The following is a 27,209-nucleotide window of genomic DNA, read 5'->3' on the forward strand; positions in this document are numbered from 1 at the left end:
TGTTAAAGTCTCCCACTATTATTGTGTGGGAGTCTAGGTCTCTTTGTAAGTCATTAAGAACTTTCCTTATGTATCTGGGTGCTCCTGCATTGGGTCCATATATGTTTAGGATTGTTAGCTCTTCTTGTTTTATTGATCCTTTTACCATTATGTAATGGCCTTCTTTGTCTCTTTTGATCTTTGTTGCTTTAAAGTCTATTTTATCAGAGATGAGAATTGCAACTCCTGCTTTTTTTTGCTCTCCATTTGCTTGGTAGATCTTCCTCCATCCCTTTATTTTGAGCCTTTGTGTATCCTTGCATGTGAGATGGGTTTCCTGGATACAGCACACTGATGGGTTTTGGATTTTTATCCAATTTGCCAGTCTGTTTCTTTTGATTGGTGCATTTAGTCCATTTACATTTAGGGTTAATATTGTTATGTGTGAATTTGATACTGCCATTTTGATGCTAAGTGGCTGTTTTTCTGTTAGTTGTTGTAGATTCTTCATTATGTTGATTCTCTTTAGCATTTAGTGTGATTTTGGAATGGCTGGTACTGGTTGTTTCTTTCTATGTTTAGTGCCTCTTTTAGGAGCTCTTGTAAAGCAGGCCTGGTGGTGACAAAATCTCTGAGTACTTGCTTGTTCGCAAAGGATTTTATTTTTCCTTCACTTCTGAAGCTCAGTTTGGCTGGATATGAAATTCTGGGTTGAAAGTTCTTTTCTTTAAGATGTTGAATATTGGCCCCCACTCTCTTCTGGCTTGTAGAGTTTCTGCCGAGAGATCTGCTGTGAGTCTGATGGGCTTCCCTTTGTGGGTAACTCGACCTTTCTCTCTGGCTGCCCTTAGTATTTTCTCCTTTATTTCAACCTTGTTGAATCTGACGATTATGTGCCTTGGGGTTGCTCTTCTTGCAGAATATCTTTGTGGTGTTCTGTGTATTTCCTGCATTTGAGTGTTGGCCTGTCTTGCTAGGTGGGGGAAGTTTTCCTGGATGATGTCCTGAAGAGTATTTTCCAGCTTGGATTCATTCTCTTCGTCCCCTTCTGGTACACCTGTCAAACGTAGGTTAGGTCTTTTCACATAGTCCCACATTTCTTGGAGACTGTTCATTCCTTTTTGCGCTTTTTCTCTAATCTTTGTTTCTCATTTAATTTCATTGAGTTGGTCTTTGACTTCAGATATTCTTTCTTCTGCTTGGTCAATTCGGCTATTGAAACTTGTGCATGCTTCACGAAGTTCTCGTATTGTGTTTTTCAGCTCCTTTCATTCATATTCCTCTCTAAGTTATCCATTCTTGTTATCATTTCCTCATATCTTTTTTTAAGTTCCTTAGTTTCTTTGCATTGATTTAATACATGTTCTTTTAGCTCACAAAAGTTTCTTATTATCCACCTTCTGAAGTCTAATTCCGTCATTTCGTCACAGTCATTCTCCGTCCAGCTTTGTTCCCTTGCTGGTGAGGAGTTTTGGTCCTTTCTAGGAGGCGAGATGTTCTGGTTTCGGGTGTTTTCCTCCTTTTTGCGCTGGTTTCTTCCCATCTTTGTGGGTTTATCCGCTTGTCGTCTGCTTAGTTGCTGACTTTTCAATTGGGTCTCTGAGTGGACACCCAGATTGTTGATGATGAAGTATTTCTGTTACTTGGTTTTCCTTCTACCAGCCTAGCCCCTTCGCTGTACGACTGCTGAGGTCCACTCTAGGCCCTGCTTGTCTGGGGTGCACCTCTAGCCGCTGTGGCGCAGCGAGAGATGCTACCCGTTTCTTTTTCTGCTATCTTTGTCCCAGGATGATGCCTGCCAAATGTCAGTCTTTTGGATATAGAGGGGTCAGGGAGCTGCTTGAGGAGACAGTCTGTTCTTTTTAGGAGCTCAATTTCTGAGCTGTGAGCTCTGTTGTTCATTCAGGGCTGTTAGGCTGCTATGTTTGATTCTGCTGCAACAGAGCTCATTAAGAAAACCCTTTTTTTCTCAAATGCTCTGTGTTGGGGGGTTCGGGCTTTATTTTTCGATATTCTTTGAGGTGTCCTGCCCAGCTAGGAGGCAGACTAGCCACTGTTTGCCTGCGCAGACTCCGCCCTGCTGTTGTGTGATTCGCCCTGTTTCTGCAGGCTCTGCTGTGGTCTCCGCCACGCCCTGCGGCGGTGTCTCTTCGTTGTAGCGTGTTGCCTCGGCAATGGCAGGCTGCCTCAGCAGTGGGCGTGTATCTCAGTAGAGACGGGTTGCCTCGGCAACGGGAGGCTGTGTCCGCAGTGGGCGTGTATCTCAGTAGGGATGGCTGCCTTGGCAATGGCTGGCTGCGTCAGCAGTGGACGTGTATCTCAGTTGGGGCGGGTTGCCTCGGTAGTGGTGGACGCCCCTCCCCCACAGAGCGTCTCGGACCGTCTGCTCGGGATAGTTTGAAATCGCGGTTTTGTTCGTCCCACTGGGTATCCCGAATGCTCTGTCCCTGCAATCCCCTGGGCTGGCCTCTGTCCAAGTCTCGTTCAGTCTCAAGTCCAGCCCTCTCAAGTCGCAGGTTGCCGGTTCAACAGGGCACCCGGACAAGCGCGCCCTGTGGGGATTGCTGGGTAGGGCCGGCTGCCGCCGCCCTGGCTGCCAGCTTCGCCAGGCAGACTTACTGCCTGGCGTCCCGTGTCTTTTCTATACTTGGGAGTTTCCCTGTTCTGTGGGCAACAAAGATCAGTCTAAAAATGCTGCTTGGACTCACCTCTTTGCGGATTCAACGAGAGCTCCAATCCTGGGTTGTTCTCACAGCGTCATCTTGAGTCCTCTCCCCTGTTTTTTTTTTTTTTTTTTTTTTACAATTTTCTGCAAATCTTTCATCTCAAAATTAAAAGGTTTTTTGGGGGGGAGGTTATAACAATTTCCCAAGTGTGCCAATCAGTTGTCTATTGGCTCTTAACTCCATTAGCATCCCTTGCGTATGTCTTTGTATCACAGGATGGCTGGAAGCCTGCAAACCACATATCCTAGACTCTCTTTTCAGTTGATTTTAGGTTCTGCCAGTGGGAGTCACTCGCTGGTAGTCAATTGGAAGAAGATGAAAGTCACAGGCTTTTTCTTTTATTCTTGAGGCAGCAGTGTATCCCCGCAGCCTCAGTAGCCCAGTGATTGTGCGTCCTGGAAAACACCTTTCCTTTTCTTTCTCCAGGTTAGGTGGATGGTAGCACCCTGCAATTACTGATCTTTGGAAATCTCATTTCCCCTTTTAATCCTTCAGCCCTTCCAACATTTTTTAAAAATACTCTATTGAGATATAATTTACATACAATAAAGTTTGTCCATTATAAGTAACTCTGCAAAAATTTTGGCAAATTCATGTGACCATCACTATAACTTAGTTTTAGGATGTTTCATTGCTCCCTAAAAATTTCCTCATGTTCCTCATGTCTGTTTATGGTTAATTTCCACTGTCACCTCCAGCCCTCTGGAACTAATGTGCTGCCCTCTGAATCTTTGTACTTCTATTTTCTGAATATGTTATATAAATGGAATTTACAAAGTGTCGTCTTTTGTGTCTGGCCTCTATCACTTAGCTTAATGTTTTCGAAGTTCATCCATGTGTTAGCACATATCAGCAGTTTGTGCCTTTCAATTGTGGCACAGTATCCCACTGTAGGAAAATACTGTATTTTGTTTACCTCTTCATCAGTTGATGGGCCTTTGTGTTTCTAGTTTTTGGCTATTAGAAATAATTCACAGGTATGTCTGTATGTGGACATACATTTTCATTTCTTTGGGGTAAATTCCTAGGAATGGAATTGCTGTGTTGCATAGTAAACTTATGTGTAACTTTTTAAGACACTGCCAAACTATTTTCCAAAGTGGATCTACCATTTTTAAATTCTCACCAGCAATGCACAAGGGGTACAGTTTCTCTGCATCTTTGATAAGATCTGGTACTGTCTGTCTTTCTTATTATAGTTGACGAGCATCTGTGTAGTGGTATCCAGTGGTTTTAATTTGCATTTCACTGATGATTAGGTTGCTATTGAGTATCTTTTCATGGCTATTTGCTTATTAGCTATCTGTCTTCTTTCTTTGGTGAAATGTCTATTAAATTTTATGCTTGTTTTTAATTGGCTTGACTTCTTGTTGTTGAGTTGTATGAGTTCTTTATATATTTTGAATACAAGCCCCTTATCAGATATATGTCTGGTAAACCTTTATCACACCCTGTGGCTTTAAAAGAAAAATCTTTATGGTATCTTTTATAGTGCAAAAATTTTAGATTTTGATGAATTCTAATTTACTTATTTTTTGTTTTATAAATTGTACTTTCAGTGTTATATTTAAGAACTCCTTGCTTAACTCAAGGTGGGGAAGTTTTTCTCCTTTTCTTCCTAAAAGTTTTGTAATTCTAGCTTGTACATTTAGGTATATAATCCATTTTAGTGAATATTTGTGTAAAGGACAGAGTCTAAATTTTTTAAGTCAATATCCGGTTGTCCCAGGCTATTTGTTAAAATATTTTCCTTTCTATGTTAAATTGTCTTGGCAACTTTGTTAAAAATCAATCCTTTCACCTCAGCCTCCCAAGTAGCTGGGACTACAGGCAAACATCACTGCGCCTGGCTCCACACTTTCATTTTGAAAGATACTTTTAAATTCTGGATATAGAATTCTTGGATAATTGTTGGTATTTTTCCCAGCACTTAATATTTTGTGCAACTACCTTCTGGCCTTATTTTTGAGGAGAAGTAGCTGTTAATGGTATTAAATGTCCCCTATACCTTTTGCTTTCAGTAATAAAAGAGTTATTGGCTTTCAACAATTTGACTATAATGTGTCTAGGTGTGGTTCCCCTACTTGAAGTTTGCTGAATTTCCTTTTTTTTTTTTTTTTTTTTTTGAGATGGAGTCTCGCTCTGTTGCCCAGGCTGGAGTGCAATGGCACGATCTCGGCTCACTGCAAACTCCACCTTCTGGGTTCAAGCAATTCTCTGCCTCAGACTCCCGAGTAGCTGGGATACAGATGCCTGGCCACCATGCCAAGCTAATTTGTTGTATTTTTAGTAGAGACGGGATTTCACCATCTTGGCTAGGTTGATCTCAAATTCCTGACCTCGTGATCCACCTGCCTCGGCCTCCCAAAGTGCTGGGCATGAGACACTGTGCCTGGCGAAGTTTGCTGAATTTCTTGGATCTGTAGGTTAATGTTTTCATTATTTTGAGAAGTATTAAGCCATTGTTTATTCAAAAGTGTTTTTCTGCCCTTTCTTCCTCTCGCATCTCAAATGCCCATAAGTACAGGTACAGTAGATATCCAACATGTCTTCGAGGCAGTGTTCACTTTTCTGCAGTCTTTCCTCTCTTTGTTGTCTAAGACGGATAATCTCTCTTAATCTATCTTCAAGTTCACTGACTCATTCTTCTTCCATCTTAAATCTTCTGTTGAACTCCTCTAATGAATTCTTTACTTTGGTTATTGTACTCTTCAACAACACATTTTTATTTTTTATATACTTTTTAAAGCAAGGGTCTTGCTTTGTCATCCAGGCTGGAGTGTAGTGACACTATCATAGCTCACTGCCACCTCAAATTCTTGGGCTCAAGGGTTCATCCTGCCTCAGCCTCCTGAGTAACTGAAACCACAGGCATACACCATGACACCTGGCTAATTTTTTTTTTTTTTTTTTTTTTGGTAGAGATGGGAGTCTCATCATCTTGCCCAGGCTGGTCTTCAACTTCTATGCACAGCTTAGCGGTCAGTGAATTATTAGATAGTATCCAAATACCTCAAGCCAATAAGATTTGCATCCTCGGCTGATGCATTTGAGTATGGATAGGGGACCACATTAAAAATTTAGGCTGTTGGGGCCAGGCCTATAATCTCAGTACTTTGGGAAGTTAAGGCAAGTAGATTACTTGAGGCTAGGAGTTTGAGGCCAGCCTGGCCAACATGGTGAAACCCCATCTCCATGAAAGATACAAAAATTAGCCAGTCGTAGTGGCACACCCCTATAATCTGAGCTCCTCAGGATACTAAGGCAGGAGAATCACTTGAACCCAGAAGGTGGAGATTGCAGTGAGCTAAGATCCTGCCACTGCACTCCAGCCTGGGTGACAGAATGAGACGCCATCTTAAAAAAAAAAAATCAGACTGTTTTCAGGTCTTCCGTGTTCTGCTTTCTAATGCCATTTTTGAGTCTTCTATGCTTACACAAAGCCTTCGTGTCAGCTAGGAGTGTGTGAAGAGCTGGAGGATTCTCAGACTCTGCCATACATGTGCACAGCATCATACAGGAATATGCTTGCCCCAATCACAACCTCAACCGCAGAGTAGTAGAAATTTGACCTTGGCTCTCCCCACTCTCCTGCCTCTGGGAAATCAGTTTCACTCACTGATCCTGACTGTGGGTGTTATCCACTGCTCCTAACGGAGGGAGTTTCCTTCAGTGGCAGTTGAGAAGCTGCTGGTCCTCGTGGGCTGTCCTCCCTGGCAGAAACCCTATATTGATCTAGCTGGGAGTAGGGGGTGGCGGTATGACTGGAATAACTGAGACTTATCCCTCAGATCTCCACAAAGACTAGCAGGGGCTCAGGCATAAACACTTAAACACTTCTCAGATTGTTGTTTGCCTGTGGTCACTTTCCAACCTGCTGAAATGGTTTTTTGGTTTTTTTTGGCAACTTTGTCCATCTTTATAGTTGTTGTTTTTAGGGAAGATGATTTGATTACCTCCTCACTTGACCATAGCCAGAAGTTCTGCCTGAATCACTATCCCTCCTAACGCATTTGTAATTAATTCCTTGAATCAAATTTCCTCTCTTTCAAATACCTTGAATGGTGGTTTCTGATTCCCGACCAGACACAACTCAAACACTGTAATATTTAGAAATGTATTGCAAGTCAAGGAATGGATGATAATTGAACAGGAAATAATCCTCAGAGATTTGGCACCATTCATATGCCTCGATGTTCCTCACCCTCTCACTCACAAAAGACAAGAGTTTGGTATCATGTTGGTAGATTTGAATCCAGTCTCATTCTACTTATCAGCTCTGAAATTGTGGGCACAATTTTGAGCCTCCATGGGCTTTGGTTTCCTCAACTGTAAAGTTAATAATACTTATCTAATAATGTACATGCTAAATGGCCTAATCATTCCACAGTGTGTACATATATTAAAACACCATGTTGCATACCATGAATATATACAAGTTTTACCTGTGAATTTAAAAAGGAAATAGAAAATACTTACCTAATAAAATCATTCTGGGGAATAAATGAGATAATGTATGGAAAACGCTCGAGACACAATACATACCAAATATGTCTTTAAATCAATTTTTTCTCCAATTTAAGCACCTATTCCTTTTATTGTTCCAGAAGCCAGAATTATTGAAACAGTAGACTGAAAATTCACTCAGGAATCAAATTCTTATGAGATTTTGTGAGATAACATGTGAGATAACTGGAAAGAAAAAGCCAAATTAAAGGGCTCAGCAATTCATCATTTGGTTTCATTAGTTCCTGAGCCTAATTTCCTTTCAGTTTCTCACAAGAATTTTTGAAGACTCATGGTTGAACCTTATTTTTTATGCCTAAATTGATTAAAACTTCTAGCTTCTTTTACAGACTTTAGTCCAGTTCTCATTTCTGTGAATAAGCGGGACCTTCAGTACAGCAGAAAGAGCAGACCTCTCTTAGCTCCATGCATAAATTATGATGTCTGCTGTTAGCAATACTCTCTGTGACATCAGCAGCAGAGTCAGCTAACGGTTGCTGGGAGATGCCAGTCCAGAACTCTACTGTAGATGGACATAGATTCCTGTGACTTGGTAAACCATCTGGATTTCTTACATTTAGGGTGAATCTAATTATCTGTTTGTTCCTCTGGAGAATGAAAAGCATCTTCCCAACAAAGTAAGTAAAACCGTCCATGTTTTTCTCCTTGTTGATACTCTGTGGTTACTCTCTCATGACTGTCAATCAAAGGTGGATTATGGGATTTTTACAATTTATGCTCTGAATGTGGTGCTGTTGGCTGACCTCTAGATGTATTCAGAAACAGGAATAATCACATTCCTGTTTTCCCTGTGTGTTGAGCTCTTTGTTAACTGGGATCGCTTATTTTATAATACATTTAGGTGTCTTAATATGTTTCATTAACAGAGTTCATGCTAACAATATTGTGTGAGTTAGCCATTTAAAAATGAAAAGCAAGGGTTACTACAGTAAACAAAAACGATACTAGATACAACCACCTCTGTTATGGGATAATTAAGGTGTGTTAGGATCCGACATGTCCTCCTTCCATTTCTATAAGCACTTCACGTTGACCACTGTAGCTGTGCAGAAAGGAAGGTCCCAGAGAGATTGGGGGAGGAAGTGTGTGTGCAGGTGTGCCAGTTGGGCCTCCCAAACACAATTAAAATGGTTTAAGCAGAACTAAAAAGTGCGTGTTGAAGGACAAATGCTTGCCTGAATCTAGGGGCATAAGCAATGTCCTCAGGACTTGGTCTCGTTCTGTCTCTCACCACACTTTCCTCAGTGCTGGTTCTATCCGCAAGCAAGCCCCCATCACGGGGACAAAGTGGCTGCACCTCCAGGCACATAACCTGACTCTCAACAGATTTCTGGGGTTAATCCTAATTGGACAAGCTGAAGTTATGTTTTCCCTGAAGCAATCCATATAGCTGGGGGAAGGGTCTTAGCTCAGCTTCCCTGGAAGCAGAGCCTGAGACAGTGGTTTGGGGGCACATGATGTATTGAAGATGTGCGCTTCAGGAAAAACCTATAGGGGAAGGAGAGAAACAGGAGAGGGCAGGGGAAGGAGCTAAGCAAGGATGTGGTGTCAGGTCAAGTTGAACCTGGTCTGATCCGCAAGTTATAAGCATTGCAGACAAACTGCATCATAGTTGACCTCCCCTAGAGGTAAGGGGCTTACCTTTTATCATCTGTTTCATTCGGTCATTGGCTGTAATCTACACCTGGAGGAAAGATCACTCCCTGGGGAAAGTAGCTATATCACCTCAGGGCAATTCCCTGGAGAGGGGGCAGATAGACATGAGCTGTTAGCAGCCTATATTGCAGTAATAGGTGCATGGGCTGGTGAAGGGACCCGAGTAGGCACCGTGGCATCTACTACTTTAGCAGGACTCTTTCTATACCCCTGATAAAGCATGCTTTTTTTCGGGATCTAAGGCTTCTAGTCCCACAGAATCTGAAGTTGTGAGGAACAAAACACAAATTCCCCAAGTGGGACGGTGAGAAAAGCCATTCCCCTATCCACCATTTAGTCCCCATTTCAATGAAGTCTACCTTTCAGGAACACCGCATATCTAACGGCTGTTGGTTTAAGGAGTGTGTTGCATCTTGAAGAATAGCTTCCTATCCTCATAGGGTGTCATCTCCAGGTCAGCACCTCAACTGCATCTTTAAGAGGCCATTCCACTGCTGTGTCAGGCTGGAAACTTCTGGAGGATGCAGTACATGTTAGGAACAGTGGATCCTGTTGTCATGGCCCCATGGCTGCACCTCCTTTGTCATCACCCTTGTTTGAAGCTAGGTTTTGTGGGATCTCACATCGGTAAATGATTCCCACTGTGAGTTCTTACATAGTGGTGCTGGCTCTGGCTCTGCAGGCAGGAAAGCCAAACCCTTACCCAGAACTTGTATCAATTCCAGTTAGGATGAGTTGCTGCCCTTTCCAGAATAGAAAGGGTCCATTGTAATAAACTTGCCACCAAGTCATTGGCTGGTTGCCATAGGGGTAAGCACAGGTGGCTCAGCATCTGTCTCTGTTGCTGACAGGCTGGGCAATCAGACAGTCTCGGTGACAGGAGCCTGTGTTCTTGGGCCTCTGCACAGCCTCCATCTATGCCATCATGGCCACTTCCTTCCTGAGGCCATGGGTATAGTTCCCCAAATACAGTTCCTTGAGCACAGTTCCAATTGATCTGTGGATTTCTAAAGCTAAAGAAATGAGATATCTACCCATCTTCCACACCCAATGTATTAGTCTGTTCTCATGCTGCTAATAAAAGACATACCTGAGACTGGGTAATTAATTTATAAAGGAGAGAGGTTTTTAATTGACTCACAATTCCACATCGCTGGGGAGGCCTCACAATCGTGGTGGAAAGCAAGGGGGAGCAAAGCCACATCTTACATGATGATAGGCAAAGAGAGAATGAGAGCCAAATGAAAGAGGAAACCCCTTCAGATCTCATGTGACTTATTTGCCACCACAAGAACAGCATGGGGAAATTGCTCCCATGATTCAGTTGTCTCCCACTGGGTCCCTCCCACAACATTTGGGTATTATGGGAGCTACAATCCAAAGTAAGATTTGGGTGGGGACACAGCCAAACCATATCACCCAACATACAATGGTGGGACAGGCACAAGATAACCTCTACACACAGTCTTTTTCAAAAAAGGGGCAAATAGGAGGCACACAGGTGTTACTGGTCCATAGCGATTCTGAAATCCAGATTTTAAAACTCAGTCTTATTTCTGCTGAAAATAATTCTCCATGGTTCTTGGCTCCATCCTCTGGACTCTATTTTTTCCCTCTGCATGATCCTTAAAAAAATAAAAAAGGAAAGGTAGGGCAGGCACGGTGGCTCATGCCTGTAATCCCAGCACTTTGGGAAGCTGAGGCAGATGGATCAACTGAGGTCAGTAGTTCAAGACCAGACTGACCAACATGGAAAAACTCCATCTCTACTAAAAATACAAAATCAGCTGGGCATGATGATACATGCCTGTAATCCCAGCTACTCCAGAGGCTGAGGCAGGAGAGTCACTTGAACCTGGGAGGCAGAGGTTGCAGTGAGCGGAGATCGCGCCATTGCACTCCAGTCTGGGCAACAAGAGTGAAACTCCATCTCAAATAAATAAATAAATAAAAAGGAAAGGTAGCATCTGTTTTCTCAGCCTGCTTCCTGCTAGAATTTTGGAGGTTCAACAATCCCTTTTCATGTTGTGCTGGGTCTGCCTTTTCCACTACAAACTGACTGACACAGATTTCTCAGGAAATGTGTGGGTCTTTTCGTGTGCTTGCATAATGTGTTAACTACATTAGATGAAACACTACAAATCTCCCTAGATAAACCCTTCACTATCTTAGCTCCTGCTGAGAGGCTGAGGAACAATGCTCTTAAGCTCCCTGGAGATTTAATTGTTTGAGACAATCTGAAAGCAACACCCTTAATCTCTTTAAAGGGACCTTTGTGTGACTGAATATGACTGTGATCCTTTGGTCTTTCCAAGATTTTAACTTTAGGTTGTATATACATAGAATGCAGGGAGCAATTAGCATTCTCCACCATATAGTGGCTTTAAAGGCAATTTCCTCTTATTATTCTTTGATTTAGTGTCCTGGCAATTCTCAAGCATTTATTTTTCCATATAATTTTTGAAATCCTTTTAGCTAGCTCAAACACATTGTGTAAGAACTGCAGCAATATCCATATATTATTTATTTATGTATTTAGTTAGTTTTTGAGACAGAGTTTCACTTTGTTGCCCAGGCTGGAGTTCAGTAGCATGGTCTTGGTTCACTGTAACTTCTGCCTCCCAGGTTCAAGCAATTCTCATGCCTCAGCCTCCTACATAGCTGGGATTACAGGTGCCCGCCACCACGTCTGGCTGATTTTTTTTGTGGGGGGGTGGTATTTTAGTAGAGACGGGGTTTCACCATGTTTCCCAGGCTGGTCTCAAACTCCTGAGCTCAGGCAATCTGCCCATCTCGGCCTCTCAAAGTGCTAGGATTACAGGCATGAGCCGCCACTCCTGGCCTATCCATACATTATTAATATTGGAAGGATTTTTATTCCTGTGATAGTGAGTCTCCCCATTCAGATATGGTGTCTCTCAATTTACTTAGTTTTAATGTCCTCTATAAAATTTTATTCAAATTCAACTCAGGTATTTGATGTTATTTTTATTTCATGTTGAATTTAGTTGCTATTCAATGACATGATTTTCCATTTCCATTTCTTATTTTTGTTCATAGAGAAAATATATGCAATGATTTAACCAAATTTACTTATTAGTTTAAGTTCATTTTTCTTTTCCTTTTTTTTGGGAGGAAGGGAGGAAGGCAGGAAGGGAGGAAAGGAGGAAGGGAGGGAGGGAGGGAGGGAGAGAAGGGAAGGAAGGAAATCAGGAAGTGAGAGAGACATTGCTGACCTGGATCTAGAGGTCTACAAGTTGATTTCTTTTTTTTTTTTTTGAGAGAAGGAAAGAAAATAAAAGAGTGAAGGAGAGGAAGAAAGGAAGAAAAAGAGGGAGAGAGAATGGAAATGTTGCTTTATTCTAAAAAAAAAATGGGTATTAATAATGGCCAATCAACATTTCATTTAAACCTATGAGTAGGTGTGATGTGGTATTGACAAGAATGTATATTTTGTGTATTTGAAGTGGAGAGCTCTATAAATATTTATTAAGTTTACTTGTTCCGGATCTGAGTTCGAGTCCTTGATATTCTTATTAATTTTCTGTCTCATTGAGTCTACGTCTCTATGTATCTGGGTGTTAGGATCATTAACTCTTGTTGCATTGATCCTTTTACCACTGTAACTTTGTTGCTTTAAAATCTATTTTATCCAATACGAGAATTGCAACTCCTGCTTTTTATTTATTTATTTATTTATTTTTGCTCTCCATTTGGTTGGTAAATCTTTCTCCATCCCTTTGTTTTGAGTCTTTGTGTATCCTTGCATGTGAAATGGGTCTGGATGTAGCATACCGTTGGGTTTTGGCTGTATGTTTTGATTGGGGGATTTAGTCTATTTAAATTTAGGATTACTGCCATTTGATGTTAACTGGCTGTTTTATCCATTCATTGATGTAAATTCTTCTTTATGTTGATGCTCTTTACTTTTTGGTATATTTTTAGAAAGGCTAATACTGGTTGTTTCTTTCTGTGTGTAATGCTTCTTTCAGAAGCACTTGTAAAGCAGGCCTGGTGGTAATAAAATGTCTGAGTACTTGCTTGTTCATAAAAGATTTTATTTTTCCTTCAGTTGTGAAGCTTAGTTTGGCTGGATATGAAATTCTGGGCTGAAAGTTCTGTTCTTTAAGGATGTTGAATATTGGCCCCCACTCTCTTCTGGCTTGTAGAGTTTCTGCTGAGAGATCTGCTGTAAGTCTGATAGGCTTCCCTTTGTGGGTAACCTGACCTTCCTCTCTGGCTGCTGTTAGTATTTTCTCCTTCGCTTCAACCCTGGTGAATCTAACTATTATGTGCCTTGGGGTTGCTCTTCTTGAGGAATATCTTTGTGGTGTTCTCTGTATTACCTGGGGTTGAATATTGTCCTGCTTTGCTAGGTTAGGAAATTTTTCCTGAAGAATATTTTCCAGCTTGGATTCATTCTCTCCGTTGCATTCAGGTACTCCTATCAAACGTAAATTTGGTCTTTTCACATAGTCCCACATTTCTTGGAGACTTTGCTCATTCCTTTTTATCCTTTTTTCTCTAATCTTGTCTTCTCGTTTTATTTCATTAAGTTGGACTTCAACCTCTGATATCCTTTCTTCTGCTTGAACAATTCGAGTGTTTAAACCTGTGCATACTTCTCAGAGTTCCTGTACTGTATTCTTCAGTTCCATTAATTCACTTATATTCCTCTCTAAGTTGTCTATTCTCATTAGGATTTCGTCAAACCTGTTTTCAAAGTTCTTAGTTTCTTTACATTGGGCTACAACATGTTCTTTTAACTCACAGAAGTTTCTTATTATCCATCTTCTGAAGCCTGATTCTGTTAATGGGATGCGCTCGTTCTCCATCAAGCCTTGTTCCCTTGATGAGGAACTGTGATCCTCTTTAGGGGGAGAGGCATTCTGATTTTGAATATTGTGAGCCTTTTTATGCTGGTTTCTTCCCATCATTGCAAATTTATCCACCTGTCGTTTTTGTAATTACCAACTTTCAAATTAGGTCTCTGAGTGGACGTCCAAGTTGTTAATTCCCAGGGCCGAAATATGAGCAACCCACTGCGCCGGCCAAATCAGCGGCGTTAAGACTGATGGTGCTTTTCTGCCTGGGAATCTCCAGTCTGGCTTCCTTCTTGAGTCCGTAATAGGGGACTCTGCCTTCCCGGAGCTCCAAACCTCGGTCAAAAGGGGAGCCAGTCCCATTTACTCTGCACCAAGAGCTGCCGCACCGAGGTGCCGGCAAAACCACTGCACCAGCCACAAGAGTCGCACTGGCAACCCGTGCAGCTCCTCCACTGGGAATCTTCTGCTCCGTGAGTGACAAAAATTTGTCTGAAAGTGTGGTGTCCTCTTGTTCTCTGTGCTTTCACTGGGAGCTGCAATCCCGAGATGTTAGCAAGCAGCCATCTTGGATCGTTCCTTTTTTTCTTTTTTTGAGACAGAGTCTTGGTCTGTCACCCAGGCTGGAGTGCAGTGGCGCAGTCTCAGCTCACTGCAGCCTCTATTGCCTGGGTTCAAGCAATTTTCCTGCCTCAGTCTCCTGAGTAGCTGGGACTACAGGCATGTGCCAACTCACCCAACTAATTTTTGTATTCTTGGTAGAGATGGGGTTTCACCATGTTGGCCAGGTTGGTCTTGAACTCCTGACCTCAGGTGATCTACCCTCCTTGGCCTCCCAAAGTGCTGGGATTACAGGAATGAGCCATCACACTTGACCTGTTTTTTTTCTTTTCTAAAATATCTTGAATGGTTTTGCCTATTTTCCAATATTTAAATTGATTAATTTTTTTTTTTTTGAGATGGGGTCTCCCTCTGTTGCCCAGGCTGGAGTGCAGTGGTGCAATATTGGCTCACTGCAACCTCTGCCTCCCAAGTTCAAGTGATTGTCCTGCCTCAGCTTCCTGAGTAGCTGGGATTACAGGTGCACGACACCACACCTGGCTAATTTATTTTTCTTTTTGTATTTTTAGTAGATACTGGGTTTCACCATGTTGGCCAGGCAGGTGTTGAACTCCTGATCTTGGGTGATCAGCCCACCTTGGCCTTCCAAAATGCTGGAATTACAGGCATGAGCCACTGTGCCTGGCCCTGATTATATCAATTTTTGATCTAATTATATCGAGTAGAATTTCGAAAAAAGATGTTTAATAATAGTGACAGATGATATTTCTAGCTTGAAAGTGATGGATAAAATTGGCTCTGTGTTTTACTCTTTGGTATAAAACTTTCTCTTGATGACTAATCATTATCATATTTAATCATTTTACTTAGAATTTTTGAAAAAATCAGAAACAGCCTTTTTAGTATTTATTGATTTAATCATATTATCCTAGTTTAAATTGTTGATTTAATATATTGTGATAGTTGAATATTTTTTAAAAATAGTCTTAACTTTTTGGATGGTTTTGAATTTACAGAAAAATTAGGAAATTAGTACAAAGAGCACCCACCTACCCTGTATTCAATATCTCCTATAACCAACATCTTACATGAGTACAGTATATTTGCAACAATTACTCAACTAATATTGATTTGTTATTATTAGCTAATGTCAATATTTTATCCAGACCTCCTTAGTTTCTGCCAAATTTTATTTATGTATATTTTTATTTACATATTCTTTTGAGATGGAGTCTTGCTCTGTCAGCCAGGCTGGAGTGCAGTGGCATGATCTTGGCTCACTGCAACCTCCGCCTCCCCGGCTCAAGCAATTCCCTGCCTCAGCCTCCCAATTAGCTAAGATTACAGGTGCCCGCCACCATACCCAGCTAATTTTTGTATTTTTAGTAGAGACGGGGTTTCACCATCTTGGCCAGGCTGGTCTTGAGCTCCTGATCTTGTAATCCACCTACCTTGGCCTCCCAAAGTACTGGGATTACAGGCATGAGCCAGCACACCCAGCCCTGAATTTTATTTTCTGTTGGAGGATCTTGTCCAGGACACCACATTACATTTAGCTCTCATGTGTCCTTAGGCTCCTCTTGGCTGTGACAGTTTCTAAGGCTTTTCTTGTTTTTGATGACCTTGACAGTTTTGAGGATACTGGTTAGATTTATCCCTGTTGATGCTGACCTTGATCACCTGGCTAAGATGGTGTCCATCATGTTTCTTCACAGTAAAGTCCCTCTTTTCCTTTTCTTTCCTTACTGTATGTACTCTTGGAAAGGAAATCCTTATGTCAGAATTGTTTGAACCAGAGTTACTCGGTTTTGAGTGAGGGCGAGGAAAATGAGGCTGAGACTTGCTGGGCTGCATCCCCAGAAAGTTAGGGATTCCTAGCCCCTAGATGTTTATGGTTAAGGGAACAAATCAATAATGTTTACCAAACAGATCCAGGCTTGGAGTGTCCAGATATCCTAATATCTGGAGAACAGTCATTCCTAATTTTGCTTTAAAGATAATAGTACTGATTCTTGCAAAATATAGTAATAAGAAAATTAATTCTTTATCACAAACCCTTGTAGCAGATCACATCTCCCTAAGATCTTTTTTTAAATCTCATATATACAAGCATTGTACCTAGGGTGGACGCGTCCCTCTTTTTACTTTCAGGAACTCCTTACTCTGTCTATGGAGTAACTGTACTTTCACTGCTTTACTTTCTTAATAAACTTGCTTTTGCTTTGCATTGCAGACTTGTCCTCAATTCTTTCTTGTGTGAGATCCAAGAATCCTCTCTTTGTGTCTGGATCAGGATCCCTTTCCTGTAACACTTATGCACTGCCCACACTTAGGGACTGGAGAGCTATGCTCTCCACTCCTTGAGGGTGAAATATCAACATCAATTTTTTTTCCTTTTTTTTTTGAGACTGTGTCTCACTGTGTTGCCCAGGCTGGAGTGCTGTGGCTCGATCTTGGCTCATTGCAACCTCCATCTCCTGGGTTCAAGTGATTCTCCTGCCTCAGCCTCTCAAGTAGCTGGGACTACAGGCGCCCGCCATTACACCCGGCTAATCTTTATATTTTTAGTAGAGTTTCACCATGTTGGCCAGCCTGGTCTCAAACTCCTCACTCACTCAGGTGATCCACCTGCCTCGACCTACCAAAGTGCTGGGATTACAGGATGAGTCACGGCACCTGGCTGACATCAATCATTTAGAATTCTTCCACATGAGAGATTTGTCTATTCTCCCTATTTATTTATTTGCTCAATCATTGTTAATGAGTATTTACTTCATACTTTGGGTTAGAATCCAATGTTACTTATGCTGTTGCTCAAATCATGCCACCTGTGGCCACTGGAAGTTCTTTCACTTGCTCCTTTGTCCCTTTGACAAACCTCCCTCAACGTGGGTTTTGTTTTCTTTTGGAGCACTTCTTTATTTTCTGTCATTTCGAGAGGTTCTATGCTTCCTTTCTCTATTTCCTGCTGCAGCCCATTTCTTCAAGGAATCCTGGTCAGTTGAATTTTTAAGGTTGAAGCACTCTCTCCTTTCTCAAATAAACCCTAAGTAGTTAATTTTTATGTCTGTATCCCTATATAAAAATGGTATTGTGACATGGTAAAAGCCCCATAAAACTGCATACCTCAACCATACCTCAGCTTTCTATTGAAACTGCTCTCTGTAACCCAAATGTGACAGGCAAGCAGTCCAAACCCATGCCATCTTGGCCCCTGCGACTTGTAATAATTAAGGACTGTAATTTCCACCCTACCCAGACAATGTGTAAACAAATGCTAATCTTGACTTTTGTGAACCACTTAAGTAACAATCAGAATGTCAAAAGTCCGCTGGCCCTCGGAGTGTCCCAAGCCCCTCACCCTCATCTTCGCCCAGGAGTCCACTGGAATGTCTGGAGCCCCTCACCCTCATCTCCACCCAGGAGGTGATTTATAGAATCCACTAGCCCTCAGAACATCTGAAGCCCCTGACCCCGACCCCTGCCCCTCACCCTCACTCCCAAGGTGGTTTTATGGGAATAAAAGGTCTTGACATCCTCCTTTCAGGGCCAAGAGCTGGAGAGACTCGAGTCCTCCATGGCTGCCGGCAATAAAGACCCTGCAATTTGGCATACTTTTGTCTTCGTGTTGACTTTCTATGTTCAGGCCAGTACAACAGTATACACTCTCATTTTTGGATACTTCTTACTAGTTTTTGAAATTAAAGTGATTTTTGCTTTATAAGTAAACAATGAAGCTTTGCACCTTTTCCAAGTAGTGAATAGTTTAGAATTCAGGGATTAAAATAATCTGGATCGATGACCTTTTAAAACATAGGCCTTTATTTATTTATTTTTTTGAGACAGAGTTTTGCTCTTGTTACCTAGGCTGGAGTGCAATGGCGTGATCTCGGCTTACCGCAACCTCCCCCTCCTGGGTTCAGGCAATTATCCTGCCTCAGACTCCCGAGTAGCTGGGATTACAGGCACGCGCCACCATGCCCAGCTAATTTTTTGTACTTTTAGTAGAGACGGGGTTTCACCATGTTGACCAGGATGGTCTCGATCTCTTGACCTCATGATCCACCCGCCTCAGCCTCCCAAAGTGCTGGGATTACAGGCTTGAGCCACTGTGCCTGGCAAAATATAGGCCTTTATTATTTCACTCTCTATAGCTAATAATTCGTTCAGGCTTTCTGTTTCTTCTGGGTCACTTTTGTTTATATTTTGACAAGAAATGTTTTTATTTCCTCTTCATTCCTGAAGATATTTTTTGCTGGGTATAGAATTGGGATGTTCTTTTCTTTCAGTCCTTGAAAATGTTAGCTATTTTCTTAGTGTCCCATAAGTTCCTGGATGTCTGTTCATTTTTTTTCAGCTACTGTCTCTTTGTCATTCAGTTTGGGAAACTCATAATAATCTATCTTCAAATTAATTGACTTTCCTCTGTCATGTCCATTCTGCTATTGAGCCATTCAATTAATTTGTTTTAATTATATTTTCAGTTCTAAAATTTCCATTTTTTCCTTCTATGTCTTTTTTTTCCTGAATTGCAATTTTTAAAATTTAAGTGTGTTCAATTACTTTTTGAAGTAAGTTCATGATAGCTGCTTTAAAACCCTTGTCAGAACTTTGTTGGGTATACATCACCTGAATAACATACATGTTTACCAATTAAGTAATTTCTTAACATCTGCTCCCCTCCCATTCCCTCACTCTTCCAAAGTCAACATTGTCTATTATTCCACACTCTATGTCCATGTGTACACATTATTTAGCTATCACCTATAAGTGAGAACATGCAGAATTTGTCTGACTTTTTTCACTTAAGATAATGGCTTCCAGTTTCATTCATGTTGCTGCAAAAGACATGATTTAATTCTTTTCTTATGACTGAATAGTATTCCATTGTGTATATGTACCACATTTTCTTTATGCAATAATCTTTTGATGGACACATAGGATAATTCCATATCCTTTTTTTTTTTTTTTTGAGACAGGTTCTTGTTCTATTGCCCAGGCTGGAGTGCAGTGGCACAATCTTGGCTCACTCCAACCTCCCCATCCTGGGTTCAAGCAATTCTTGTGCCTCAGCCATCCTAGTAGCTGGGATTACCACCATGTAATGGTTATACCACCATGCCTGGCTGATTTATTTTTATTTTTATTTTATTTTTAATTTTTAGTAGAGATGGAGTTTCACCATGTTGGCCAGGCTGGTCTTAACTGCTGGCCTCAAGTGATCCACCCGCCTCAGCCTCCCAAAGTACTGGGATTACAGGTGTGAGCCACAGCACCTGTCTGATTCCATATCTTTGCTATTGTGAATAATGCTGTGATAAACATATAAGTACAGGTGTCTCTTTGATATAATGATTTCCTTTCCTTTGGGTAGATGCCCAGTAGTGGTATTGCTAGATTGAACGGTAGTTCTACTTTTAGTTCTCTGAGAAATCTTCATACTGATTTCCATAGAGGTTCTACTAATTAATATTCTCACTAAAAGTATATGAGTTCCCTTTTCTCTATACCCTTGCAACATCGGTAATTTTTGTCTTTTTAGTAATAGTCATTTTAACTGGTGTAAAATGATATCTCATTGTGGTTTTAATTAGCATTTTGCTGGTGATTTGTGATGTTGAGCATTTTTTTCATATATCTTTTGGACATTTGTATGTCTATTCATGTCCTTTATTCTCTGTTTAATGGGATTATTTGAGTTGTTGTTGTTGCTATTGTTGTTTTTAAGTTGAGTTCCTTGTAAATTCTAGACATTAGTTGCCTGTCATGCATAGTTTGCAAATATTTTCTCCCATTCTGCAGATTCTGTTGATTATTTCCTTTGCTGTGCAGAAGCCTTTTAGTTCAATTAAGTCCCATTTGTCTATTTTCATTTTTGTTGTCCATGCTTTTGAGGTCTTTGTCATCAATTTTTTTTTTTTTTTTTTGCCTAGATCAGTGTCCAGAAGAGTTTTCCCCATATGTTCTTCTAAGACTTTTGTAGTTTCAGGTCTTTCATTTAAATCTTTAATTCCTTGAGCTGATTCTTGTATATTGTAAAAGATAATGGTCCAATTTCATTCTCCTGCAGATGGCAATCCAATTATCCCAGCATAATTTATTGAGAAAGGTGTCATTTCTCCTGTGTATGTTCTTGTTGATTTTGTCAAAGATCAGTTGGCTGTAATATGTGGCTTTATTTCTGGATTCTCTTTTCTACTCCATTGATCTATGTGTCCATTTCTATACCAGTATCATGCTGTTTTGATTACTACAGACTTGTAGTATAATTTGAAGTCAGGTAATATGATGCCTTTAGCTTTGTTGTTGTTTTGTAATGGCTTTGGCTATTTGGGCTCTTTTTTCATTATATGTTAGTTTTTGCATATTTTTTCTAATCCTGTGAAAAATGACGTTGGCATTTTGGTGGACATTCCACTGAATATGTAGACTCCATTGGGCAGTATGGACATCTTAATGATATTAATTCTGACCCATGAACATGAGATATCTTTTTATTTCTACAATTCCTTTCATTAGAGTTCTGTAATTTTCTTTGTAAGGATCTTTTACCTCCTTGGTTAAATATATTTCTTGGAATTTTATTTTATTTTATTTTTGCAGCTGTTATATACTGGATTGCCTTCTTGATTTGGTTCTCAGCTAGATCTTCATTGGTTTATAGAAACACTACTGATTTTTATATATTGATTTTGTATCCTTAAGTGTTACTGAATTGATTTATCAAGTCTGAGTTTTTGGTAGAATCTTAAGGTTTTCTAGATATAAGATCATATCATCAGTGAACAGGGATATTTTGACTTCTTTTATAATTTGGATGTCTTTTATTTCTTTCTCTCACCTGATTGCTCTGGCTAGGATTTCCAGTACTAACTAATATGTTGAATAGGAGTGGTGAAAGTAGGCAATCCTGTTTTGTTTCAGTACTTAGACAGAATGCTTTCAACTTTTTCCCCTTCAGTATGATGTTGGCAGTGGGTTTGTCATATATGCCCTTTATTAATTTGGAGTATGTTCCTTCCATATCTAGTTTATTAAGGGTTTTTATTATCAAGAGATGCTGAATTTCATCAAATGCTTTTTCAGCATTTATTGAGATGATCATATGGTTTTTCATCTCTAATTCTGCTGATGAGATGTATCACATTTATTTATTGACTTGCATATGTTGAACCACCTGTGTACCTTTGGGATGAATCCCACTTGATCATGGGGTATTATGTTTTTGATGTGCTGTTGGATTTGGTTTGCTAGTATTTTTTGAAAAATTTTGTGTCTATGTTGATCAGGGATATTGGTGTGGAGTTTTCTTTCCTTACGTGTCATTGTCTGATTTTGGTATAAGGTATTACTGGTCTCACAGTATGAGCTAGAGATAACTCATTCCTCTGCAAATTTTTTTGGAACAGTTTTAGGAGGACTTGTGTTAGTTCTTCTTTGTACATTTGATAAAATTCAACTATGAATCTATCTTGTCCTGGGTTTTTCTTTGTTGGGAGATCTTTTATTACTGATTCAATCTAGCTATCCATTATTGGTCTGCTTAGGTTTGCTATTTCTTCCTGGTTCAATATTAGGAGGTTGCATGTTTCTAGGAATTTATTCATTTCCTCTAAGTTTTCTAGTTTGTGAGCATACAGTTGTTCATGACAGTCTCTGACGATCTTTTGCATTTCCATGGTATCAGTTGTAATGTCTCCTTTATCTCTTCTGATTTTGTTTATTTGTATTTTCTTTTTTCTTGTTAGTTTAGCTAGTGGTTTATCAATCTGTTTATCTTTTTGAAAAACCAACTTTTGATTTCATTGATCCTTTGTATTTTTTTGTCTGTATTTCATTTAGTTCTACTCTGACCTTTGTTAGTTATTTTCTTCTGCTAACTTTACATTTGGTTTGTTCTTGCTTTTCTTGCTCCTTGATGTGTGACATTAGGTTGTTAACTGTAATCTTTCTATTTTTTTGGTATAGGCCTTTAATACTATAAACTTTACTCTTAGCACAGCTCTTGCTGTATCCCACAGGTTTTGATATGTTTGTTTTTCATTTATATTTGTTTCAAAAAAAATCTTTAAATTCCATCTTACTTTCTCAATTGATGCAAGATCACTCAGGAGCATGTTGTTTAATTTCCATGTATTTGTATAGTTTCCAAAGTTCTTCTTGGTATTTATTTCTAGTTTTTAGTCCACTGTGGTCTGAGCTGAACTTGATATGATTTTAATTAAAAAAAATGTGTTTTGTGGCCTGACATAGGTTTGTGTGGGAGAATGTTCTATCTGCTGATGAGAAGAATGCATATTCTGCAGTTGTTTGGTAGGACGTTCTATAAATGTAAAGTCCAATTTAAGTCCAATGTCTTTTTGTATATTAACCATTACTTAAACTGCCTCTATTTCATGTAGTTTGTGAGTCCATTCACAATTGTGTGAACCTCTGAATCTATCTCACTGTGTCTTTGTCCCATTTTTTAATGTTTCTGCTAAGCCACAACCTATCCCAGATTTGTGAGGTAAAAATATCACCCCCAACTTATCCCTTTCATATCTTGTAGATTTCTTCCTCATCATAGAAGTAAAATTAGATGAACATCAAGTCAAAGAAAAGTAGATTTACATGTCAGTCAGTGTGAGTTAAACTATGTCATAACTTCTGTTCACAGACTAAGAGAGATGGAGTCTTTCCTCTTGGATGATATCAGCTCTGTGATACAGAACAAAGACATTGAGAGGGTCATCTCACCAATGATCGTTCAGCTTTGCCATCTACTCATCTCAACGGAGAGGAAAGATGTGGGGAATGAAGTATTTTCCTCGTTGGAGAAGATGGCTGAGGAATTGGCTAAAGCTAGTGAAGACTTTGTGCAAGTTGCCAAAAGGTAATTCTTTCAAAGAACACAATTTTTACTCTGACAAATTTGCAGAAGAAGGAAAGTGTAACTAGAGATTTATTATAATCTTAAGCGCTTTTGGAAAGAAGTCAGATGAGAAAACAATAAATTGATAAAACACAAAGACACAAAGCAAATTTATTTAATATGTTGTTCTTTATTACTTGGGGTATAATTAAGGTATGCAAACAGTTCAGAATTACTTGACTGAGTTTTCCACTAAGAAGGAGTTCTACATGCCATCAGAGGGGTTCTAGATTATCATTTCATTTCACAGATGAATTATTTTCTATTATAGGAATTAGAATTTTCAGACATGTCTAAACACAATGTTCAGCTGTTTTAGTGCATGTGGGCCTAATTCTTTACTAGTAAACCTGAATGCAAATTATTTTCGTATTAAGTTTCAATTCCAGAGTTGATATAAAGTAGCCTAGTTATAACAACAAAACCAAACTCTATTAATAAAAACTGAATACCACCACAAAAATGTTATTTTTTTTGCCGAAAACTTCATGTAGGTGTTGCAGCAAACTGCCTATGTTTGAATCTTAGCACAATTTAATGTAATCCTACAAAAATTCCACAAGATTTCTTTTTAAAATGTAATTTGAAAAGCTGATACCAAAGTCCATATGAAAAACTTAAACATAAGAACAACTAGGAGAACCCTGGAATAAAAAGCTGTGGAGTAGGAATAGCTTACCAAGTATTTTTTTTTCCTTATTTTTTTATTGCATTTTAGGTTTTGGGGTACATGTGCAGAACATGCAATACAGTTGCATAGGTACACACATGACAGTGTGTTCTGTTTGCTTTCACCCCTTCACCCACATTTGGCGTTTCTCCCCAGGCTATCCCTCCCCACCTCCCCCTCCCACTGGCCCTCCCCTTTCCCCCCCAATAGACCCCAGTGTTTAGTACTCCCCTTTCTGTGTCCATGTGTTCTCATTTTTCATCACCCGCCTATGAGTGAGAATATGCGGTGTTTCATTTTCTGTTCTTGTGTCAGTTTGCTGAGAATGATGTTCTCCAGATTCATCCATGTCCCTACAAACGACACGAACTCATCATTTCTGATTGCTGCATAATATTCCATGGTGTATATGTGCCACATTTTTCCAATCCAGTCTATTATCAAAGGGCATTTGGGTTGATTCCAGGTCTTTGCTATTGTAAACAGTGCTGCAATGAACATTCGTGTACATGTGTCCTTATAGTAGAACGATTTATAGTCTTTTGGATATATACCCAGTAATGGGATTGCTGGGTCAAATGGAATTTCTATTTCTAAGGCCTTGAGTAATCGCCACACTGTCTTCCACAATGGTTGAACTAATTTACACTCCCACCAAGAGTGTAAAAGTGTTCCTTTTTCTCCACATCCTCTCCAGCATCTGTTGTCTCCAGATTTTTTAATGATCGCCATTCTAACTGGTGTGAGATGGTATCTCAATGTGGTTTTGATTTGCATCTCTCTGATGACCAGTGACGATGAGCATTTTTTCATATGATTGTTGGCCTCATATATGTCTTCTTTCGTAAAGTGTCTGTTCAAATCCTTTGCCCACTTTTGAATGGGCTTGTTTGTTTTTTTCCTGTAAATCCGTTTGAGTTCTTTGTAAATTCTGGATATCAGCCCTTTGTCAGATAGGTAAACTGCAAACATTTTTTCCCATTCTGTTGGTTGCCGATCCACTCTAGTGACTGTTTCTTTTGCCGTGCAGAAGCTCTGGAGTTTCATTAGGTCCCATTTGTCTATTTTGGCTTTTGTTGCCAATGCTTTTGGTGTTTTGTTCATGAAGTCCTTGCCTATTCCTATGTCCTGGATAGTTTTGCCTAGATTTCCTTCTAGGGTTTTTATCGTGCCAAGTCTTATGTTTAAGTCTTTAATCCATCTGGAGTTAATTTTAGTGTAAGGTGTCAGGAAGGGGTCCAGTTTCTGCTTTCTGCACATGGCTAGCCAGTTTTCCCAACACCATTTGTTAAACATGGAATCCTTTCCCCATTGCTTGTTTTTGTCAGGTTTATCAAAGATTGTATAGTTGTAGATATGTTGTGTTGCCTCTGGTGCCTCTGTTTTGTTCCATTGGTCTATATCTCTGTTTTGGTACCAGTACCATGCTGTTTTGATTACTGTAGCCTTGTAGTATAGTTTGAAATCCAGTAGTGTGATGCCCCCCGCTGTGTTCTTTTTGCTTAGAATTGATTTGGCTATGCGGGCTCGCTTTTGGTTCCATATGAAGTTCATGGTGGTTTTTTCCAGTTCTGTGAAGAAAGTCAATGGTAGCTTGATGGGGATAGCGTTGATTCTGTAAATTACTTTGGGCAGTATAGCCATTTTCACGATGTTAATTCTTCCTAACCATGAACATGGAATGTTTCTCCATCTGTTTGTGTCCTCTCTGATTTCGTTGAGCAGTGGTTTGTAGTTTTCCTTGAAGAGGTCCCTTACGTTCCTTGTGAGTTGTATTCCAAGGTATTTTATTCTTTTTGTAGCAATTGTGAATGGCAGTTCGCTCTTGATTTGGCTTTCTTTAAGTCTGTTATTGGTGTATAGGAATGCTTGTGATTTTTGCACATTGATTTTATATCCTGAGACTTTGCTGAAGTTGCTTATCAGTTTCAGGAGTTTTTGGGCTGAGGTGATGGGGTCTTCAAAGTATACTATCATGTCGTCTGCAAATAGAGACAATTTGGCTTCCTCCTTTCCTATTTGAATACCCTTTATTTCTTTTTCTTGCCTGATTGCTCTGGCTAGAACTTCCAGAACTATATTGAATAGGAGTGGTGAAAGAGGGCATCCTTGTCTAGTGCCAGATTTCAAAGGGAATGCTTCCAGTTTTTGCCCATTCAGTATGATATTGGCTGTTGGTTTGTCATAAATAGCTTTTATTACTTTGAGATACGTTCCGTCGATACCGAGTTTATTGAGGGTTTTTAGCATAAAGGGCTGTTGAATTTTGTCAAATGCCTTCTCTGCGTCAATTGAGATAATCATGTGGTTTTTGTTTTTGGTTCTGTTTATGTGGTGAATTATGTTGATAGACTTGCATATGTTGAACCAGCCTTGCATCCCCGGGATGAATCCTACTTGATCATGGTGAATAAGTTTTTTGATTTGCTGTTGCATTCGGCTTGCCAATATTTTATTGAAGATTTTTGCATCTATGTTCATCATGGATATTGGCCTGAAGTTTTCTTTTCTTGTTGGGTCTCTGCTGGGTTTTGGTATCAGGATGATGTTGGTCTCATAAAATGATTTGGGAAGTATTCCCTCTTTTTGGATTGTTTGAAATAGTTTTAGAAGGAATGGTACCAGCTCCTCTTTGTGTGTCTGGTAGAATTCGGCTGTGAACCCGTCTGGACCTGGGCTTTTTTTGTGTGGTAGGCTCTTAATTGCTGCCTCGACTTCTGACCTTGTTATTGGTCTATTCATAGTTTCAGCTTCCTCCTGGTTTAGGCTTGGGAGGATGCAGGAGTCCAGGAATTTATCCATTTCTTCCATGTTTACTAGTTTATGTGCATAGAGTTGTTTGTAATATTCTCTGATGATGGTTTGAATTTCTGTGGAATCTGTGGTGATTTCCCCTTTATCATTTTTTATTGCATCTATTTGGTTGTTCTCTCTTTTCTTTTTAATCAATCTGGCTAGTGGTCTGTCTATTTTGTTGATCTTTTCAAAAAACCAGCTCTTGGATTTATTGATTTTTTGAAGGGTTTTTCGTGTCTCAATCTCCTTCAGTTCAGCTCTGATCTTAGTTATTTCTTGTCTTCTGCTGGGTTTTGAGTTTTTTTGATCTTGTGCCTCTAGCTCTTTCAATTTTGACGATAGGGTGTCAATTTTGGATCTCTCCATTCTCCTCATATGGGCACTTATTGCTATATACTTTCCTCTAGAGACTGCTTTAAATGTGTCCCAGAGGTTCTGGCATGTTGTGTCTTCGTTCTCATTGGTTTCGAAGAACTTCTTTATTTCTGACTTCATTTCATTGTTTACCCAGTCAACATTCAAGAGCCAGTTGTTCAGTTTCCATAAAGCTGTGCGGT

General features: G+C 39.9%; 1 protein-coding gene across 3 annotated transcripts in view; it reads left to right on the forward strand.

The window, feature by feature from the left end:
• Positions 1 to 7,724: 7,724 nt before the first annotated feature.
• The window catches only part of LOC118147244 (uncharacterized), a 67,112-nt gene continuing 47,627 nt past the window's right edge, over positions 7,725 to 27,209 (forward strand). For all 3 annotated transcript variants that reach the window (XM_035271965.3, XM_035271967.3, XM_035271968.3), the window contains exons 1-2: positions 7,725 to 7,849; positions 22,932 to 23,147. In XM_035271965.3, coding sequence (XP_035127856.3) covers positions 7,827 to 7,849; positions 22,932 to 23,147 — 239 coding nt within the window. In that variant the 5' untranslated portion in view covers positions 7,725 to 7,826. The remainder of the gene's footprint in view (positions 7,850 to 22,931; positions 23,148 to 27,209) is intronic.

Source organism: Callithrix jacchus, chromosome 14 (genome assembly GCF_049354715.1).
Source record: "Callithrix jacchus isolate 240 chromosome 14, calJac240_pri, whole genome shotgun sequence".
In the NCBI taxonomy this organism is placed as follows: Eukaryota; Metazoa; Chordata; class Mammalia; order Primates; family Cebidae; genus Callithrix; species Callithrix jacchus.